Source organism: Lycorma delicatula, chromosome 4, assembly GCF_047948215.1.
Source record: "Lycorma delicatula isolate Av1 chromosome 4, ASM4794821v1, whole genome shotgun sequence".
NCBI classification, from domain to species: domain Eukaryota; kingdom Metazoa; phylum Arthropoda; class Insecta; order Hemiptera; family Fulgoridae; genus Lycorma; species Lycorma delicatula.
Window position 1 is genome coordinate 50,767,441 of NC_134458.1, and position 23,539 is coordinate 50,790,979.

Below are 23,539 nucleotides of genomic sequence, written 5' to 3' on the forward strand. Positions count from 1 at the left end.
AGTCCAGGAGGACCTGGACTACTTTCAACAACAGGGCAGAACTCCCAGGTCTGCCCTTAGAATTCTTGAAGGACTCTACTACAGGGGAGGACCGCACCTGGGTGGGTGCCCCTGTATCCATCGCTTCACTTACCTTGTCCTCTGAGGAGCTAGTCGATGGCGCAGGTTTCCTCTTTCGCCTGGACTTCTTCACCTCTTGGAACCCCGACATGGCTGAAGATTCCCTAAGTCCTACTGAATCAACTAGAATCTCGCTGCCTACCTACTACTGTCAAGTTTGGGCAAGCCCACAAAGTGACAACTACCCGCAGCGAGTACGGGCAGCCGGAAACACTTGCGTTCTCCTGTCACACTAAGTACCTCTTCGCCGCTGCTGGAACGATTGATTGGTGCACTAGACGTACAACAATGAATCACTGATTATGGCCCTCACTCTGACAAGAGCACAGAAGGACTAAAAGGCACGGCCTTTTTTCTGTCACGGGGACTAACGACCAGCAGTCGTTGCCACCCTTTTGCCACGTTGAGGCGAGTACACGCCGCACAAGTCCACGCCGAGCACACCGCAGCAAAGCTACAAATGTCGAGTCTGTATTAAAATGCGTAAATCGTGAATACAGCCTTAAGACCAGCTAACCTCGATACTGTCGGAAGGTACACACACGACCGACAGCCAAAAGAACACTGATAATAAGATATACCACGGTGATACTCTGAGACGCACCAGGGACCAGAGTATCTCACAACATGGAACAGAGAAGTGCGATAAAATTTTGTGTTCAACTTCAAAAATCTTTTGTTGAAACTTATTCTATGATACAGCAAGCATTCAGTGATGAAGCCGCATCTCGTACTACAACATACATGTGGTGAAAGCAGTTTAAAGATGGTATAGAGTTGTTGGATGATGACAAACAAAGCAAGAGGCTGTCAACCGCTATTCATGACGAAAACGTTGCAAAAGTGAGTAAGCTTCTGCTTGAACAACCTCATCTTACCCTTCAGGCCATAGCAGAAGAGCTAAACATTGGTAAAGACCCAGTATGTACAATTCTAACAGAAAAAATGAACCACTGAAAGGTCTGCTCTTGTTTTGTTCTACACTTCTTGACTGAAGAACAGAAACAGGGGCGTCTTTCTTACACTCAAAACTTCATTTAAACTGCCGATAGTGATACAAATTTTTTGAAAACAGTTGTAACTGAGGATGAAAGCTGGAACTTCATGTATGATCTGCAAAAAAAGCATCAATCCTCTACTTGGTTGAGTCCTGGAGCACAAACACCGGCGAAAGTCAGGCAGCAAAAATCAAGAGTGAAAACGATGTTGATTGTATACTTCAACTCAAAGGTCCTGATTCATCATGAATCTGCCCCAACTTGTCAAACTGTGAATTTAAATTCTACTTGGAAGTAATAAAATGCCTGATGCATCACATTTGTCAAATCCGGTCTGAGTACCGGATCTGGGTAGGTGGACTATCTTGCATGACAATGCCTTGGCACACATGGCAACAGTTTTTTTACACATTATTACACCGCAAATTTTGATTTGCGGTGTAATAATGTGTAAAAAAAGATGGGGATTTGCACCATCTTATCCCACCCGATAAGGGCTTGCACCGAGCAGTTGAAGGTGATCCCATAATGTGATTTCTTGAGAGCGTTTGACGGACTCTACTGGCATTGCAATGAGTGTATAACTAGAGAAAGGTTCTATGTAGAGGGCTGATGTGAGTAAATTTGTTTATCTTTAAATTTGTATTTTTATTTAATCTAGTTTGGGAACTTCTCAGACATACTGTGTATGTATTTAGTTTAAGGTAAAAAATTACATCAAACTAGTTATGCAAATAATAATTATTAAAATAATATAATAATAATAATAATAATAATAATAAAAGGTTTATTTTTTACTAAAAGTTTATTTTTTACATTGTATTTACTAGTTTTTTTTTTGTTTTTTTTTAATTTCAGATTTATTCTCAAACATCTGATTCATTGCTACATTTAGTAGCTCAAGAAGGATTGGAAGATGCTGGATTATTTCTTTGTTCACATTCAAGCAACATAAACCATGTCAATAAAAGGGTAATTTCCTCTACTTCTTATGTACTGGATGGAGTGTTGATCTTAACCTGGAATTACTTGTTCCATCTTAAAATAAATAAAAATTTATTAAATGCCATTAAAAAAAAATTAGCTCTGCTGTTCGTAGGGAGATAAAGTATTCTCTGATACCCTTGCGTTCTTTTCCAACATATGGTTGTAATGACAAAGTACAGCACATTACAGTGAATTTTTTTTATTCTTGGGATAAAGTTGACTATTAAGTCAAAGCAGTATGAAATTACACTGTTATAAAATAAAAATGATAAAACAGAAAAGAAAATAGTAATATTAACTTTGTTGCGGAAACTTATAAAATAATGATTATTACAGCTGTCAGGATTCTTGTTTAAATAAAGATGATGCATATTAATTAAAACATGAAACCTAATTTATTACATAATACCTAAACATAATACATAACAAAACATATGAGTATATTATCAATAAAGTACTGAATATATCATTTTAATGCGCATGTGCGCCCACACTATATATAAATCATTGAAATCATATCCACTAGTAAATAAGAATATAAAATAGTAAACGTCTTGTTGAATAATTTAAACACTGATATAGTATTCTTAATTTTAAGATCTTTGACAGATTACATCATTAATGTCGATGACATAAAGTTACATAATTATAATTTATTAACTTGTAAATTTAGGAATTATAAATAATAAAATTACTGACTACCTAAAATTTTTTAGGATAATATAATAATGGAAATTTACATTAATTACAGAGCAAAACCAGAACTAAACTCAAAATAATTATTATTTTTAAAAGATGACTAATATTTTATAACTGAATGTAGTGGAAGTGGAAATACATCAACCACTATTGGTAGCTATGAAGGTTATATTCTCATTCTGATGCACAAGGCTGCCATTGACCACAAAACTGTGCAAGAACACATAAATAGAAAACATTTCATTGCCTTGGAAGCAATACAATATCTACTTAAAACAGTATAAGAAAGTATTTATATGCATAAAAAGTAGGCCTGAAGGTATGCTGGCTAATACCCAGCTGTCCTCTCCGAGTCCATCTTGTATTATGTATTATGAGCTGGCAACTTCTCGAACATCAATCCTTTTTTTTTTAATATAGAAGTGTAATTTAATTTATTAATGTAAATTTTGTTTAATTTCTAGATTTTTTAATGATTAAAGTGTGTTAATTATTTTTACAGAAACTTAATAAAATTATATTTGTATACTACTATAATTACCATGACTATTCATCAGGTTTCTGATATTGTAATTATGATAGTGTCAATGATCTAAGTCGTCAAGTGATATCTAACATAGAATAAAAAAAGTAAATTTACTACATAAATTAGGAAAGTTAGATCTACAACTTCTTTAAAATAGGAACTACAAACTAATATTCATTATTTCGATACTAGAAAATCCTCTCCAAAGCGCTGCAGTTAGTCCAGAGAAATGTATGAAATAAATGATTATTTATTAATGGAAAGTTAATCGCTTTTATACTGTTATGATTAAATGTTAATTGTAATTTTTTCAGAACAAAGATAACTTTATCTTCTCTTTTAGCATCTTTTAGCAATATTATGAATCTGATCTCTATTTATTTGTTGAATTTTTATTAATTACAGTATACGTTGAGAAAGGTGTCAAGTAGACTACAGTCAGTTTAGATATTGAAAGTTGTAATTAGGAGGCTGGTGCAACTTCAACTAGAATAGTATGTCCATAAAAAGCCATGGTTTTTATTATATTTTATTATGAAGCGCTGCAGGAAGCACTTCCCAAAATTATTTCATTATAAAAATCTGAACAGTCTGTTCAGTAAATAACCAAACTTTATTTTTTTTAATCTTTATAATTAATTTTACATATTACACTGATCAACAATGAATTTGTTAAATGAGAGTAAACAACTGATTCTTATAGTATCTTTCATGCTGATTTTAAAATATGAAATCAGAATTCTTCTATAAGGCTTAGTTTTTTTGTAACTACCATTCTTATTTTCAGGTAGTTTTGTACATGAACTCCATAAGCATAGCATTTTGTAAATGTATTTTATTATATTGTTTGTCAACTAAATATTTATTACAGTCTCTTAATTTTTGTCATATTGATTTGTTAGATGCTAGTCATCCATCATGTTTATTATTTACATACTAATTAAAATGAACAAGAATGTGACGTGACTCATTCTTCCTATTTTCATCTTTCTATAAACATATCAACTCATTAGTTATTTCTGTTATTATATTTACTAGACTATATATTATATTTTATACATATGTAAAATAATATATTTGCAGAGTAGAGAAATATTTTTAATGCTCATTCAAGTGTGAGTTCTCATGTGTGTAACATTCAGTTTTGTAGCTGGCTTTCATATTTGCGGGTATATGTTGTTCAGTAAAGTGAATGTATGTTTATTAAATTGGTGAGTTTATAAAGTGTTTCCTTTTAAACATTAGTTATTGTAAAGTATTAACAATGCCATGTAGTTATATTAATCATCCAAACAATTTCTGCTACATCTGTGGGGAGGTAACATTGAAATGTTAGAAAAGAAATATAACTCCATTGATAAAAAAGACATATGAGCTGTATTTTGGATGTAAATTAGATGAACAGGACAAATCTTGGGCTCCTCATATTTGCTGTGCTTCTTATGTAATGTTGTTAACTGATTGGTTACATGGTTCTCATCACATGCTATTTGCAATTCCAATGGTTTGGAGAGAATCGAAGGATCACACCACAGACTGTTATTTTTGTGTAATAAAAAGATATGTGGGATAACAGCTAAAACGAGATATACTGTCATGCGGCCAGTGCCACATAGCCAAGAGCTTCCAATTCTAGTACCACCAGAAACATGGAACTTAGGTGAAGATGAAAATTTTGAATCTTGTGCTGACTTATCAGTTGATGAAGAAGGAGATCCAAACTTTTTAAAAAATATACTGAACCCCCATTCAATTAATCAGTCAGAATTAAATGATCTGGTTTGTAACCTAAATTTATTAAAGAATCGAGCAGAAATACTGGCATCAAGACTGAAAGGATGGAATCTTTTACAACCAAACACTAAAATAATAGCTTTCCATGACAGACAGTCAGAATTTGAACATTTCTTCGGTCAGTATGAAAACTTAGTATACTGTAATGATGTGAATTCTTTATTGGTAGCTTTGGGACATATGCACCATCCTGACGAATGGCACCTTTTTATTGACTCATCAAAGCTTAGTTTGAAAGCAGTTCTACTTCACATTGAAAATAAATCTCATCAGTAATATTAGCATACACTGTTCACATGGAGTCTTATGAAAATATGAAACTTACGAGGTGCGACAATAAAGTAATGAGACTGATTTTTCTTTGCAAGATGTGGCAACCCTGCAGCTTGCGTAGTTGTGAGTTGTGCTGTAATAAGTGAACACATGTTTGTGTCTCTCGTCACAGAAATGAAATCGCAAAATATTGCGCAACGGTATGCCATTTCTTTTTGCATTAAATCGGGTGAAAACGCGACGACAACTTATGGTAAGCTTCAGAAGGCTTTTGGAGAGGATGTTATGTCAAGAGCTCAAGTTTTTTGGTGGCATAAAATTTTTAGTGAAGGCAGAACGAATGTTGAAGATGAAGACCGCAGTGGACAACCATCAACCTCACGGACAGATGTCAACTTGACCAGGGTGCGTGAAATAGTACGATCTGATCGAAGATTATCCGTGAAAATGATTGCAGAAGAACTCAACATCAATCGAGAGACAGCTCGTCTAATTTAACTGAAGATCTTGGTATGAGAAAGATTTGTGCAAAATGGTCCCCAAAAATCTCACACAACAACAGCGAGAAACATGGGAAAATGTGGCAGCCGATCTGTTAGAGCAAGCGGAAATCAATCCAGATTTGTTGAGCCGTGTTGTCACTGGTGATGAAGGTTGGTTTTTTCAATACGATCCAGAGACAAAACGCCAAAGTTCGCAATGGTACTCAAAGGGATCACCCAGACCAAAACAAGCTCGCTTGTGTGCTTCTTCGATTCCAAGGGAATTGTTCATAAAGAGTGGGTGCCTCCTGGACAAACAGTTAACCGATATTTCTACAAAGAAATTTTAGAAAGACTTCGTAAACGAGTTCTTTGTGTCTGTGCCAACATTGCTGATAATTGGATTCTGCATCACGATAGTGCGCCATCCCATACTGCTCTGTCAGTACAGCAATTTTTAGCCTCAAAACAAATTTCAGTACTACCACAGCCACCTTATTCACCAGATATCGCTCCGTACGACTTTTTTCTATTTCAAAGAGTCAAAATGGCGGTCAAGGGACACCATTTTCAAACAACACAAGATGTCCAAATAGCTGTGACGAGGGTCTTGGAGGATATTACAGAAGATAGTTCCAGAAATGTTACCATCAATGGCAGAAGCGCTGGAATAAGTGTGTGCAATCAGAGTGGAACTACTTTGAAAGAGACAACACTAAACATGACTAAAACGGTAAGCAACATTTTTTTTCACATCAGTCTCATTACTTTATTGTCGCACCTCGTATATTGAGCAGGATTCAATATGACAAATATTTATGGCATATTTGTGAAGATCTGATAGTAATAGCGCTTTTACTTAAACTGCAACTTGGATAAATTCTGTTGCTTTTTGTGCGAGTGGGACAGCAGGGCTAGGATAAACCATTATATAAAAGAGCAGTGGCCAAAGAGAGAGGTATCAACTGTAGGAGAGAAGAATGTTGTTAGTCAGACATTATTAAAACCAGAAAAGGTTTATCCCACCACTACACATTAAGCTAGTTTTATTCAGAAATTTTGTTAAAGCAGTGGAACGTAATGGTGTAGGGTTTCAGTTTCTAAAAAACAAATTTCCTAATATAAGCAATGCTAAAATAAAGTAACGTATAGTTGTAGGACCACAAATAAGAAAACTAATGAGTGATCTGGCGTTTGAAGAATGTTTGAATGGCTGCATGGAAATCTTTTCAAAATGTAAACAACTTCCTTGGAAACCATAAGCCCAGTAACTACAGAGAAGTTGTGAGTAAATTCCTTCAAAACTACAAAGAAATTGGGTGTAACATGTCATTCAAAATCCATTCCTTACATTCACATTTAGATTTTTCCCTAACAATCTCAACACTATCAGTGACGAACATGGAGAATGCTTTCACCAGGAGATATCTACAATGGAAACACGATACCAGGGAAAATGGAACCTAAAAATGTTAGCTGACTACTGACAGAGTCTAAAGAGGGATCTACCTACAGCAAATTACAGCAGAGAATGCAAAAGAAATAGATTTTAGGTGAGTACAAAGTGCATTAATGTATTGAAATATTACGTTCACGTACATTTTTTTGTTTCAAAAAATGTGAGCTCAATAGAAAAAGTCTATTAACATATATGAAATCAACATAAAAAATAATATAAAAATCAGCCATTCACTCTCTCATTTAACAAACAAAACATTTGATTTTGTTGACCAGTGTTATTGGTTCTTGTCTCCTTCAAAGTACTCCTCTCCCCTATTCACTCGCTTTTCGCAGTGGTGTTTCTGCTTCATAAAGCAGTCCTGGATAGCTTCATTTGAAATGGCCTTTAAGGAATTTGGTTTTAATGTCATCAACAATCTGGAAACAGTGTCCTTTCATCACTGATTTTAATTTTGGAAATAAGAAAAAATCACAAGCGAGCCAGGTCTGGCAAGTAGGGAGGACAGTTATTTGATTTTTGTCACAAAACTGATGGATTGACAAAGCTGAGTGTGTGAGTGAATCATCATGGTGAAAGAACCATGAGTTGTCTCACCACAACTCTATCTCTTTTTGTGGATTTTTTCATGTAACCATTGTAAAATGCCTTGATGGTATGCAAGGTTCACTGATTAACCTCGAGGCAAGAATTTGAAATTCACAGTTTCATTAGAATTGAAAAAACAGAGAAACAGTTTGACATTGGATTGAGGCTGACGTGCTTTCTTGGGGTGTGGAGATCCTTTGCCAATCCATTGTGATGATTGAACTTTTGTCTCGATGGCGTAGTCATAACCCAGCTTTTGTCTACCATTATGATCCTTTGCATAAATGTTTCATCGCCATCAACTTGTTCAAGAATTTGTCAAAAAACGTCCACTCAATGTTCTTTCTGCTGTTCGCTCATCAAATGTGTGGAATAAACTTTGCTGTAACTTGGTGCATGTCTAATTTTTCAGTCAAAATTCATGGCATGATCCAATTGAGATGCTAATCTCTTCTGTAACTTCTCTGACAGTCAATCTCAGTGATTTGCATGCATCAGATCATTGATTTTCTGAACATGGGTGTCATCAGTTGAAGTCGAAGGCCTTCCTGGTCGAGGGTCATCTTCAATTGATTGACGACCACTTTTAAATCCTGAAAACCATTTGTAACTTTGCATATGACCCAGGCCATAATCTCCGTAAGCTTGTTTCAAAAGTTGAAACATTTCTGTGAAAGTTTTCCCCAGTTTCACACAAAATGTTTTGTTGTATTGTTGCCCCCAAAAATCACACATTACAAAAATCCCTATCAACACTTAAACACGTTGCGCTCAAGTAACAATAACATGAAAACTAAATGAAACATCAACAATCCAAGAACATATGGTTGCACAGGAGGTTATGCGGAACACATTGCTGCCAACTGCACTTCACTAAATATCTGTTGGTGCATAATTAAAAATGTTCCGTTATTATCTGAACAGACCTTCTATCTTTAAACATGTTATAAGAATAAATAGTGTAAACTATTCTCAAGTGTAATATTAATTGTGAAATAATATCTTTGCCATTTTCCCCCCTCATTTTAGGGATCATGTTTGTGGTCATTAATGGTTGTGATAATTAATTGTAGGAAATAATAACTCAATCAATGATATGAAATATTTTTTTAGGGTGAAAGTTGTCTACATATTGCCTGTGCCAAAGGTTTATCTCGACTTGTGATCCGGCTGTTGGAATGTGGTGCTAATCCAAATTTACAAACTTATGCTCCAGATGATTTAATGAATTCTGATACTCCGCCATATAGGCAGACTCCACTTCATGTTGCTATAAGCTGTAAAAAGGATGGAGCTGTTAAAGCAATTTTGGAATACAAAGGTATTACTAATTGTTTAGTTATTAACTTTTTATCATTTAGTACAGCTATAATTTAAAAGAATGGAATAACAAAAAGTTTACATATTTTGTATTTATAAAAATAATGTACAAGTCCTTTCATAAATCTATGAAAAATTCCTTTTATCAGAACAATTAAAATCATACTTTTGTTTTAATTATTTGTGCATTTGAATGTGCTAATCAAGTAACTGTTGAGCATCTTTTTCAGGAATATCAGAATAATGAATGGATAAGTGAGCTTTATGTGTGTGTGTCTGTTTTTTTCACTTGTTTAAAAATTGGTAAAATATATTAATTTTTGTTATTTGTACTTCTTTCATATCTATGACTGTTTTTAGAAAAAATATCTGTGAGGTTGAATGTTTTTGTAATTTTCAGCATTTGCTATTTCTATTACATTACTGGTGTCATATTTTCCTCTACTTCAATCACTGACACACCTGCCCTTCTTTACAATCAGAAGTGTGTAAACCTAGTTCTTTCGAAGCTGTTTCCTAGCATTAACTGTTTAAAGAATTACCTTTTGCAGATTAGTTTATGAATGTATATGAAGGGAGAAAAATTGGTTATTGTTTTCTCTCTAATTAAAAAAAAAAAAAAGAATGTGTGTTTTGTTGTAAAATTATGCTGTTTAGATGTCAAGTAATAGCAGTAAAAAATAACATTATGAAATCCTGTAAATGGGAGCTGATTAAAACAAAGAAAGTGGGTTTGTTTGTATTGATTAATTTATAAAAATTACATTGGCCATTTTTATAGTTCACAATATACATAACTTTATATTTGAAGTGCTAAAGTATCAGTAATTTATAGATTATCTATATTACATTAAAATTTCACTGATATTAAGTGTTTAAACAGATTTTATATGATGACTCACTTTCTACTTTGAAATATTACAGCCTGATTGTAATGCATTTTAAACCTCTAACTACTGTTATTATCATCATTTAGCAAAAATATTTTTATTAATTTTTCTTATTAATGTTTTTCAGCAACTCTTGAAGAAGGGAAAGATTTGACTGTGCCAAATTTAAATCTAAAAGATTCACGCGGTGATTCCTCTTTATGTCTGGCTTTAAGTTCTGGTATGCAACATTTGGTGGCAGATCTTATTCAAGGTACTGTATTTTATAATATTATTATTTTCTTTTTATTAAACCGATCATTAGTAAGCATAACCATAAAGTCACAGTTTTTATTATCTTTGTTAGAAATTAAGATAGCTCTTTTCCATAAAGGTATATGTACACTTTTTTATCCAAAACTGGTTCTAGATGCTCATGAACTTAATGATATAAAAAAGTTCAACAACATCTACGAGGTGTGTGAGAAAAGTAATGAGACAGACTTTTTACTTACCAAAGTTTTTATTTTTTTCAAACAACAATATTATCCCCTTCAAAGTAGTTGCCTTAGGCAGCTATACACCGGCGGTGTCGTTGTTCCCATTCCTGGTAGCAGCGCTGGAAGGCTTCAACTGGTAGGGCTTTTAACTAGTCGGTCACAGTCTTTTAAATGTTCTCCAGAGTTCCAAAATGATGTCCTTTTAAGACATGTTTCAATTTTGGGAAAAGGAAAAAGTCACAAGGACTCAAATCAGGTGAATAGGGGGGTTGAGGAACCATAGGAATGCGTTTTGAGGTCAAAAATTAATTGATGGAAATGGCCGTGTGACACGGGGCATTTCATGATGAAGCATCCACTTGCCTGCAACGTTTGGTCTCACACAAATCACTCTTTTCCTGAGCCTTTCAAGGACACCTTTGTAAAACACTTGGTTGACAGTTTGTCCTGGAGGAACAAATTCTTTACGGGGCATTGTCATGATGAAGCATCCACTTGCCTGCAACGTCTGGTCTCACACAAATCACTCTTTTCCTGAGCCTTTCAAAGACATCTTTGTAAAACATTTGGTTGACAGTTTGTCCTGGAGGAACAAATTCTTTATGCATGATACCCCTACTGTCAAAAAAGCAAATCAGCATGGTTCTGATCTTTGATTTGCTCATTCTACATTTTTTTCGGTCGAGGAGATGATGGAGTGTGCCACTCTTTGCTTTGCCAGTTTGTTTCAGGATCATACTGAAATATCCAGGATTCATCACCTGTGATCACACGATTGAAGAATTCTTGGTCATTGTCAATCCTCTCAAGAAGATCAATGCACATATTTCTTCGATTATCCTTCTGTTCCGTTGTGACGTTTTTCGGCACCAGTTTCACACAAACCTTTTGCATGTCCAAATCGTCTGGCATAATTTGATGTACGGCGAAAGTGTTTAAATTTAACTGTTCACTCATCATCCTTATCATTAAATGACGGTCTGATTTCACAAGAACCCTCAAACGCTCAACGTTTTCGTCAGATTTTGAAGTTGAAGGTCTCCCTGAGTGAGGTTGATCTTCAATGTGTTCTCGGCCTTCCAAAAATGATTTGTGGCAGCGGAAAACTTGTGCTCTTGATAAGCAATGTTCCCCACAGGCCTGTTTCAACTTTTCAAAGGTCACACTTGCAGATTCCCCAAGTTTAACACAAAACTTGATTGCACAATGTTGCTCTAAATTCCGATACTTCACTGATGGTGCTGTCAGAAATAATGTGTTGGCTGAACATAGTTGAAACTCGTACTGAGTATGTAGAAGGGATGAACAAGCCAGTCTACCACAGACCGGTAGACACAGCGTTGCCGGATCGCTCGCAGTGTTACTAATCTCATTACTTTTCTCACATCTCGTAAATATAAAAAAGATTTGGGATGAAGCAAAAATGATCAAAAATGTAACTGTATTTCAAAAATAGATCTGTGACACTCAGCCCTCATCTAAGTATTATCTCAGAATACTGCTCTTGAAATTTAAGGAGTTATCAATCTCCTAGGAACTATACATGTTATGAAGTGTCACGATTAACAGTAATATTAGGGATTTTTTTTGGAAGGAAATTAGGAGGCCCAATTTTACTGGTAGATTTCAGCTATTAGGTTTATTACACCACCTTTGAACAGGGAGTAAAGTCCCTGAGTTGATCTGGAATATATTGCCCCCCTACCAAATAAACAGAGATGGTTTATCATCAACATGGAGGATCTAGCTGAGTTAGAACTACACTCATAGAACGTATAATTCTGAAGGGTTTAAGACTAAGGGAAATGGTGGACTAAGAGAATACCATCTCACCCAGGATTTACATAATTACATAACAAAGGATTTATTTACATAATTGCATAACTAAGCCTAGTTATGTAATTTTTTCTATTGGTCATAAAATTGTTCTCAAGCTGTATAGTATATTTATTTTTAGTTATATGTAGTGGTCATTTGTTGCTTGTTACTTTTTTTCAGCATCTACTAAAAATATGTTTAACTAATATTTATATGTGAACACATTTATCTCTTATACATGACTTCAATTAAGTCATTGATGATCTAATGTACATTATTACCAAATTGAAATAATCATGTAATTTTTGTTTTGTTTTTTACAATAAGGTGGAGCTGATGTAAATATAAGAAATGGAGAAGGGTTAACTCTTTTACATCAAGCAATTTTAAAAGATGATTCTGAAACAGCAATCTTTCTTCTTAATCAGGGCGCTAATATTGATGCACAGTAAGTGAAAAGTAAACATAATTGTAAAAATAGACTGGTTCATTTGTTTAGTATTAATAATAATACTAACATAATAGAATGTCTTGTGAAGGTTTTGCTGATTTGATCAGTTTTGTCTCTTGTTTATATTGTAAATGTAGTTGTATAACACAACAAAATGAAATGTTAATCTAGACCATTGATTTTCAAACTTTTTCACCCACAGCCCACATTGAGAATCAAAACTTTTCTAGCACCCCCAAAATTTTTAAACTTACCATTTGTTAAAAATAATAATTGCAGATGCTGTTTTTAAAATTCGCTTTTTAAGATTCACAATTATTGTTTTTAAACGTGGTGTATACTGTTTCTGAACTGAAGCTTACATTTTAAATGAGAACAATTAAGATGCATATTTAAACATATTTGGAAGTATTTTTATTAAAATTACTTTCAAAAAAATTATAATTGTATTTATATAGTTATATAACAACAATAGTGATAGCATATTCAATATAACAATACAAAAATTAAAATAAAACTTTTCTGAATCTGATGTGCTTTAACGAATTTGTTAATATCAGGCTCGAATTTACTTAAAAACAACTGTAAGTCACCATGTTTGGTAACATGCAGGTGATTTCTCTTTTTTGTTATCAACATTGCTACAGCACTAAATCCACGTTCAGACAAATACAACAGTGGGAATGCTATCAGAAATCATTGAATACTCGACCATAATCCATGGTATGGTTGCCAGATTGGCTTTCAGCTAAAATTCTTGGTAGCCATTCTTGAATTTTATTTTTATTTCTTCGTTTGTTGTCAGTTCCATAAGTTGGTCTTCTAATTGAGATTATCCTGCTGTTTTGACATTTGAAAATGGATCCAACACCCAGTCTGATATGTCCATATTTAAAATGTCCCAGAATCGTTCTTTGAAATCATGGAGGTTTTCCAAGTGTTGGCAGTAAACAAGTAAGTCATCATCATTGAAGGATACTGCTGATAAAATAGGGAAGTTGTCAATATTTCTCTTGTGTAATAGCAGTTTGTCTACCAAAGCAGCAATGACATTTTTTGTTTTAATCAAATTGAAGTCATCACCTTGAAGCTGGAGATTAACATCATTAAACAATTTATATATGTCTGTCAAATATGCAATATCATTCTTTGATGTAATGAGGTTGTTACATAACTCTATCTTTGTTTACCAAGAACTCTCACTGAGTCAAACAGATTGTAAAATCAAGTCAGACAAGTACCTTTTGATAGCCTGTGCACTTCTGTGTGAAGCAGAAAGCAGTTGAAATTTTCATCATTGGTAATGCAAAGCTGACTAAATAATCTGTCATTTATTGGGTTGCTTCTGATTTTATTAACTACTCTGATAACATATTGCAGTGATGTATGCAGGCGTTCACTCAGGTTTCTCGCAACTAAATGTTGGTGATGAATGACTGAATGACAACATTTAGACGTGTACAGCAAGCACGTCTGGAACTTTATTTTTTAAGTACACTATGAAGCCTTTGTGATCCCCTGTCATAGCTGGAGTGCCATCAGTAGCAATTAACATAATTTTCTTCAAAAGAATTTCCTTTTCATCTCAAAAATTTCTAGTGTATTATATATGGTTTCTCCCTTTGTATTTGCTTCTAAATTTCTAGCAAGTAATAGTTCTTGACGAAATGGATTGGAACGCAAGGATAGCAGGAGTTTGTTTTCTCCCTAATAATTGCAGAATCTGGACAAATGTTCTTTGCTGCTGTGTCTTTCTATTTTATCTGGCGGGCTATCATCTGTTTTATAACAGTTATAGATATTGTTTTATTTTATTTATGGATGGATTTTGTATTTGCATACCGGTCCCTTAGACCAATGAGAAACAATTGACTGGGGCTGATACAGGGATACTAAGCGTGTATGTGCTTTGTACTTCTGGCAATATTCCCCTTCAGTCTCTCTTCTGAAGTCCTTTCGGTGCTAGAACCTTTTGGTCAAACAGGAATTTGGCTTTCGTGGGGGTCCTAGTGTTTGGAGAAAGCTTTCAGATACACGTGTGTCCAAGAAGGGTTTGGTGGGATTGCGTGGACACCGTCATTGTGCTGGTTCACCTGAAACAGACACAAACAGGAGGCATGTTCTGTATTGCAAGAAAGATATAACAGATCTCATTTAGGACAATATGACAAACCTCTCATGTTTCAACCTACCTACTTATTAAATTTTTATAAAATTTTAAGTTTTGTTTTTTTTTACGAAGCACAGCAAAATCACTCTTATCGTTTCCCGCACACGCAAAAAAAAAACCCCCCTAATAATGTTGATAAATATTAATTAGGATAGTATGGGCTTAGATTCAGATGTTTTCAATAAAATTTGAAAGTTAACAATTTATTTCATTTATCATTTTGAATAATTAAGTGGTCTATTAGTACATAACTCTGGTCAGGTAAGATACATTTCCGTTAGTAATAGTGACTATTAAATTAGGTTGGGATCAACAAAATACCAAGTCAATGGATTTGGCTAAAGAAAAACAAGATTTTTCTTTAGGAACCTTGCATCTAGGACATCTTGGATTTATTAATTTCTGTTGAAAAGCTATAGTTTTAGATCATAGATTGAAGCCCATCAACATAAAATCATTAGTCATTAATGTTATGTTTCTATTCCAGGTAAAAACACCCTAATCTCCCAAAGGATTGCACACAAGATAGTCACTCCCTGTCTGAAAGAGCCTTGGATAGGAACCTCCTTAAGTTGTCCTTTGGAAGGAATTGTATTTCTTATGCTGTCATTCCTTCTTGGAAAGATTGTTTCTTGGTATCTTCTTTTCTTGTGCCCTTCTTACCCGTTTTCAATTCTGTAGGTGTAGGTCAGACTCTGATAGTTTTGTGCTGAGGGTATCAGGAGATGGATCCAGTGGTTGTTAATGTGATCTGTTATGGGGGCTGCTTTTGGACCAGTCCAAGGATTTTGTTTCCTTTTCATGCTGCTTATTAAACCTTATGGCTAAAGCGTTTGTTGATAAAATCAGTTCTCTTAATTCTTCTTAAAATCTAATAAAAAAACAGTTAAACATCTCATTGTATGATTTTTGGATTGTGTATTGTTTATGTTCAGCATAAATACTATATCCATTACATAATGTTTTTTTTTTTCAGAACAACAGATGGTTTAACACCTCTTCAGCTTGGAATTAAATGCCATCAGCCTTCAGTTGTTGAAGCTTTATGTCGACGTGGTGTCGATATGTCTTCTCCAGATGTAAATAACAATTGTCCGCTGTGGGTTGCACTTGAGTCTGGCCAAGAAGATATTGCTTCTATTCTTGTGAGGTAAATTTTTTCATAGTCACTAAATTTGTGTTTATTATGTTGCATAAAATCAATTCAGTTATTAGCTTTATCTTCATTGTACATTTTAAAGTACACTGTAGTAAATAAAAATTGGATTTAAAAGAAAAATATTAGCTGGCACATCAACATTTATGTTACCAGCATGGTTGGGCCAAGCAAAAGGCATACAACTCTGCAAAGTGTAAGTTTTTTTCTTAATTTGTTATCTCAGCCTTTTATAATTGTGCAAATATAGCATTTTCATGCTAGTTACATCCATCTTTATCTGGGTATGTTTATTAAAAGATATTCTAAACCTCTGAGATCATAATTAATGTATAGAAATATGATTTGAAATACAGGTTAAAATTAAGTAGCATTACCTAAATTTAGCAACTAATCAAATTTACTTTGATATGTAAATTATAGAATCTGCCCCAGTTTGTTTGTAATATTGATAACAATGATTTGCTGTTAATCTACTGTTTTCAATTTTTTACAGGTTTTTCTTATTTTTTAAAATTCTCTTCAGGAACATAAATTAACATGAATGGTACTGAAAACTACAGTGTAACTTTCAGTACTATTGTTTAGAACTATGTTCTTAATGTGGAATATAGTTATGTTCATATTTTTAATTTAATGTATAGTTGGAAATGTTTATTTTTTTATCTGCGAGTAAAATTTTTTTTTTTTTTTTTTATTAAGATTTTTTGATAGTACTAACAGATTGAGCCTCCACGAGGTGCACCGGATGTATCCAGAACAAATAGGAGAAATTTGTCTGGTGAACTGAATATAAACAAACTTTACAGCTTCACTTATCATCAAATCACACCTCACTAGATCATATCTAGAGTTGCAACTCTGAACCTAGTCCCACCACAGGTGACCCCTTGACGTCAACCATGAAACGTATTTTAAGGAATACTCCACCAGCTGAATCAAGCAACACCAGAGTTCAGAGAAAGCAGCATTCGGTTCGAATATGTGGGTTGCCACGTAGAAGATAACATGCAATTGAAAGCATTGGAATGTCCCAACTTTACGCACACAAACAAGAAAGATACAAAGACCAAAATCAAACATAAGCAAATCACCTAAATTTCCACGCACAATGTAAACTTGCTCATGCAAACTGTTAAAACAAAAATAATAACTGGCCTAATAGGCCAACACAAAATGCTCATCATGTATCAGCAGGAAATAAGAAACAACCACTAGGATTCCATGGAATCTCAAGGATATAGACTGTATACCTAAGAAGAGAGTGGTGAAAAATGTCCCACAGTTTGGAACAGGCTTTTTAGTCAGCCTCAAAATAATAAACTCTATATAAGAATTCAAGTTCAAGATTCACAATCCCCAAGAATTTCAACACTCACTCTAACAGCATCTAATAAAATCTACTCTATAATAAATGCCCATGCACCCACTAATAAAAATAACTCTCCAAAAGATCATAAAGAAACAGAAAAGTTCTGGAATCAACTCGACTTGACTATAAACAGCATTCCAAAAAACCATGTTAAACAATTAGTTGGAGACGTCAATGTTCAATTAGGCAGAGAAAAAAGGTGCTGTGACATCATTGGAAAATGGCTTGCCCAAAAGAAAACAAACAAAATTAAAAATTAAACCAAATTAAAAAGAAACCACAAATTAATCTCGAAATCCACATATTTCAACAGGAAACCTCAAAAATTCAAAACCTGGAAACACACCGACTACACTAAAGGAGAATGGCAACTAGACCATTTCTTCATGGATGAACACTACCACAAGGAGATCTACAATGTAAAAGTCCTCCTAGGAGTAAACATAGGCTCAGAGACCACTATGCAGTCAAAATTAAAATTAAATTTACTCCCCAAAGAGAGCAGTAAAACCAAGCCCCTAAAATTAAAAGAAAGATGGACCCTACCCAACTAATCAAGAATGAAAATTACCAAAAAAGTAACGGATAAACTCAAAGAACTAGTCAACAACTTTAAACAAATCGCAGAAAAATTAGCTCCAATAAAATCCCATAAAACCGTCATTGGTGGAACAGTGAATGTAACAAATCAGTAGAGAAAAGACATCAAGCATGGCTATTTCAGCAATTCCAAATATCAGAAACATCCTTCCAAAATCTAGTAAAACAATGAAAAGAAACCACCCGAATACTAAGAATAAAAAGACCATACCATAAAGACACATTGAATTCAATAGAAGAAGAATTTAATAAAACACAGTTGAGAGACTACTAGAAAACCTTCAAAAATCAACTCCAAAAATACGGGAACCCCCAACCCTACTAATAAAGAATGAAAATGGTAAACTGGCCCATAGTAATAAAGACAATGTGAAAATCCTAGCTAAATATTTCAACTCCTAAATTATGAAGAACTGACAGAACTCCTCAACTTCAACACCAACATCCCAACAACACCACCAGAAAACATCAACCCTCCTACAATAAAAGAAGTCTACCAAGTACTGGGTGAGATGAAGAATTACAAAGCAGCAGGAGAAGATCAGACTTCTGTAGAGATCTGGAAAAATGCAGGAAGATCAGCAAAAATTGCCCTTCATCAACATCTGGATCAAAGAAGAACTATCAGAACACTGGAAAACAGCCCCCATCCATCTGCTATACAAACAAGGGAACAGAGCAGACCACAAGGCTTATTAGGAACTTAAGTACTATTATTTGCAAATGTCTCTGCAGAATCCCTGCAGCCATCATTTCACATATACGCTAATTACCTCATGTTAAAGCAAAAGCTAATGCTATTACATGTACACTAAATTGTGTTTACAACACATTCTGTTTGTTAAATTATTGAACTGTAATCAAGGAATATGCAAACGTTTTAATATGGCTTGTTTTAGTTTTTAAATGCGAGAAGCATAAAACCAGTCTGAATTCATTGTCAGGATTGTGAAATGGTGAGAAAATCAAACCAGTTTATGAAGAATGAAATAATGCACCGTGAATGACAGACCGTTGTCTGTTACCAGCGATAATTTGGTATTTATGTCAATGTACAATTTAGAGAGAATGAACAGTTCACAATTTTGTCTCTTGTATTGTCTTTCCTTGAAATTTCAAGGCCCATTGTCTATGAGGTGTCTGATCATTTGAAATATTGGAAGTTTTGCTCATGCTGGTTGTCAATGACTGTGTGTGTTGATTAACAAAAACTTTAACAATCTCCTACTGTTCTGAACTTTCTGATGTGATGAGGAAGGTGTTGAGATGGCATACTCTTAAGCTGTTTTACTGATGACAAGATATATGGCCGAAATCAAAACAACAGTGTATGGAATGTGGAAATATTACATTTTCAGAAAGATTTAAATTAAAGCAGACAATATCAACTCACAAGAGATCATATGTACTGGTTTTTTTTTGGGGGGGGGGGTGGCAGATAAGAAATTTTGCTCATTGAATTCATTTAACACATCTCAACCATGATTCACCACAGTACCATGGTCTCACTGCTGCCTCTTATTGTGAAACATAGACGAAATTGCATTATAAAATTCAGAACAAAAGGTATAGTGTACTTAGTTGTGTTATTGTTAATGCCAATGGTTGATGTGCATGGTTGCTGAAATTCAAGAACTTATAATTAGCATATCCTTTACATATGCCAGTCTTAGTATGAAGTGAGTTCTACCTGAATAAGTTCCTTTCTGACCAGCATTTCAGCTCTGATAATTGTATCAAGAAAGCTATGCAGAATTTCTTTTTCTTGGCTAGTTTTCTATAAGGAAATACAAAAATTGTGTTGCATTATGATAAATGTCTTTGTTCTGTAATGGTAGAAGGTATTCAACAAAAATAAATAGTTATAACGGATAAGCCTAAAAAGTAGATACTTTTTTAATTTAATCTATCCTTACAAAAGATGACCCTGTCCATCTTATATGTTGGGATCGTATTTCAAGTTATTCTTGGCAGATATCAGATGCTTCATTTAAAATTGTAAATATTGTTTTCTTTATTGACTTTGCTAGCCAACTATCAATTTTTATTGATAATTTCTTTTATATTTAAGCTTTTATGATTGATTACTGAAGTGTTGTGACTTCAAAAATGGCTGTCATGCACTCATGTTTTTGTTGAATCTAGTTTGTTTACAGAGTTACTTCAGAAATGAGACAAATTGTAAAATTTTTTCATGTTTTTAACTATCCACAATAGATAGTTAGCATTGTTGTAGCAGCAGCCTGTCATCGGCATAAGCTATGACAGGTGTTGGAATGAGGATGAGGATCAGGTCTGTGTCCACAGTATGGCATATTAGATGATGACTTTCATGTTTTATATGTCTGTTATCAGTATGATGAAGACAATTAGAGGGTGAGACAGCTTGGGGATATGGGTCTATTTTAGATTTAAATGTTACTGGAAAAGCTGGGCTCAATGGTCAGTTGTGGAGAACTTCATGAAATGTTTGGTTCTTCAGAGAGTTGCAGAGGGCATGTAGGATGGGAAGTTCGAGTTACCTGGATGGTTAGGATTACCCACCAGTTTGGTCTAGTGGTGAACGCGTCTTCCCAAATCAGCTGATTTGGAAGTCAAGAGTTCCAGCGTTCAAGTCCTAGTAAAGCCACTTATTTTTACACGGATTTGATTACTAGATCGTGGATACCAGTGTTCTTTGGTGGTTGGGTTCAATTAACCACACATCTCAGGAATGGTCGAACTGAGAATGTACAAGACTACACTTCATTTACACTCATACTTATCATCCTCTGAAGAATTATCTAAACGGTAGTTACCGGAGGCTAAACAGGAAAAAGAAAAAAGGATGGTTAGGACTGCTTGGGCGTTCTTTTGTCACCAAGACAGGCATATTTCTACTCAATTCTGTTCGTTTGAGTAGTTTGTTTTTGGATTTGTTTTGTGTTTATTGATAGTATGTTCTTATACTGATGGAAATGTTATTTATGGCAGAGGTCAAGCTGTTAACTGAGAGATGTTATTCAGTCTGTAGGTTCAGAAGATGACCTCCAGTAAAGCCCATCAGGGGTAGGGTTGCATGGCGACCAGAATCATCACATAAGTGAGATCTTCCCCTTCAGGGTCAGGATGTCCATAATAGATCCTGTTATTAAATCTGTGACTTTATTAAAAGTCATAACCTAGAGAGAAATGAGAAATCCAGACCCCCCCAAAGAAAATTCTCAAACCCAATGTTGTCAACTGCAACTACCATATCGAAGGAGTTGACAACCAGGGTTAAAGATTGGCATCATTTCTAGTCATGAGGCAGAGTACAAAAAAGGCAATAAAACATTTTTTTTTTTACCTTTTTGATGTTTGCCCTATATAATACACAGCATTACACACAGATTTATATCTAAAAAGAAAATAAGTTACAATGACTTTTGGCTAAATCTCCATTCAACTTCCAGACAGACCTACCACCAGTCAATCATCTAGTTTGGGAATATCACCAGTTCATCTTGAAGGAAAGTTTTGGGACATTTCATAAAAAAAAAAATACCAACAACTAAAGGAAAGCAACCAGGAAGTGCAAAGTGTGTTTCAACAATGGTTTGAAGAAAGAAATAATTTATCATTTCAAAAAGTGTAAAATTTCTTTGCATTTACATAACTGTTTTGAAATTTATTATTTGAAAACAGATTTTTAAATTATATAAATAGTTTTAAAAATCAAGATCTAAGTTTTTAATAATAAAAATAAGTACCAAAAAATTCTTCTGTTTGGATATTGTTGCAATTAGATAATAAGTATGTTTAAAATGTAAACAAAAACTTAGTATCAAGTATCACTATCTGAGGTAATGAGTTAATGGTACTTAGTGAATATTCCTCTTAGAATGTGAATTGGTACATTGTGTGCAGCATTTTGGTATTAGTTGTAAATGTTATGGTGCGTCATTATATATTTTGAAAAAATGATGATGAATTTTTACTTAATTTATATAATTAATTTAATCCAAATTTAAATTTTAATTATAATAACTACTAATTATTACTGGTACTGTTATTATTGTAACAGTTATCGAGTTCTTACCATTTGTTAATAGTAGTCGAAATTAGTTATTATGGTAATTGTTTATTCCATGTTTTGAATCATGGTTAAATTAACTAAATTTAGTTTTTAGTGATTCTAGTTGTATCTGACTTTCTATACCAAATCGGTTTTTTTTATTGACCATATTTTTTTTTGTAGGCATGGTGTGGATACAGAATGTTGGTCTGAAGGACCAGAAGGCTGCCTGCAGACTCTTTTACATAGGGCAATTGATGAAAACAATGAACCAGTTGCACGGTTCTTAATACAAAGGTAGGTAAATAATTCATATTTCATTCTTATTCTCGTTTTTTTTTCTTTCTTGAGTCTATTGTTTACCAAGAAATAAAAGGCTTGCTGAAGAGTTATGTTACATACAACTAAATGGAAAAAACTGAGTTTTAAACCAACATTAAACCCTAACTAAACTAATGTAATTCACAACTTACATAGAACAAATTTCACTTGTACGGTTGTCAGACTGGTATAGCCACGAGCCTTAACGCACCAGGTACCAAGTCAACCGGGCAATCGAGTTTGAGACCCAGCCACACCGAGTTACTTTTTTACACTTTAAATATTATTCATTTATTTAATTCTTTGCTCATCTGTGATGTCGCGGTATAGCAGATGACTACAACAGCATTTTTTGAGGGGGGGGGGTGCAATTTTACAAAAACATTTTTTGCTAATATTGTTATTTTTTAATTGTTAACAAATGTGCCTAAGAAAAATATGACCATAAATCTGAAGATACTGAGTGTGACCTTGCTCTACAGCCTAACCCCCTTGACCTTTTAAGTTGAAAATTTAATGGCATCAATGCCCCATATATAGAAGTAATCTGGCCAAGTTTGGTCAGAATCGGTCCAGTAGTTCCAGAGATATAAGCTGATTTAGACCCCAACACTGAACACATGTACATTAACATCCAGAGAATTTCCATCTGGTTTTTTTTGGTTTTTGGGCTTCTTAGTGTCAAAACGTCAAGATCCGGTGAAAACTGCTTATGTCCAAATTGGACAGATTATAATACTTTCCCTTCTAGAGCTATACGTTTAAAATAAGAGAAAATTGTCTTCTTAGTAGAATTTTATTTTACTGATGGCTACTGAGGGGAAAAAGAGCTCTTCTCTACCTTCTAACACTAACATGATTACTATTATTATATTAAAATTACACTTCCCTTCCCTGAACCAGTACATAGACCTGTATGTTCCATTTTTTTTTCAAAATAATCATTAAATTTAATTTATATACTTTATTTATCTTGAAATCCAGTCCATCTAGCTGTTAT

At 34.0% G+C, this 23,539-nt stretch overlaps 1 protein-coding gene across 1 annotated transcript in view; it reads left to right on the forward strand.

Annotated features, from left to right (window-relative positions):
• LOC142323382 (rabankyrin-5) overlaps positions 1-23,539 on the forward strand; it is a 207,064-nt gene that overhangs the window by 161,090 nt on the left and 22,435 nt on the right. The window contains exons 10-15 of the mRNA XM_075362940.1: positions 1,977-2,090; positions 9,040-9,247; positions 10,264-10,389; positions 12,761-12,881; positions 16,031-16,204; positions 22,402-22,515. Of these exons, the coding sequence (XP_075219055.1) occupies positions 1,977-2,090; positions 9,040-9,247; positions 10,264-10,389; positions 12,761-12,881; positions 16,031-16,204; positions 22,402-22,515 (857 nt within the window). The remainder of the gene's footprint in view (positions 1-1,976; positions 2,091-9,039; positions 9,248-10,263; positions 10,390-12,760; positions 12,882-16,030; positions 16,205-22,401; positions 22,516-23,539) is intronic.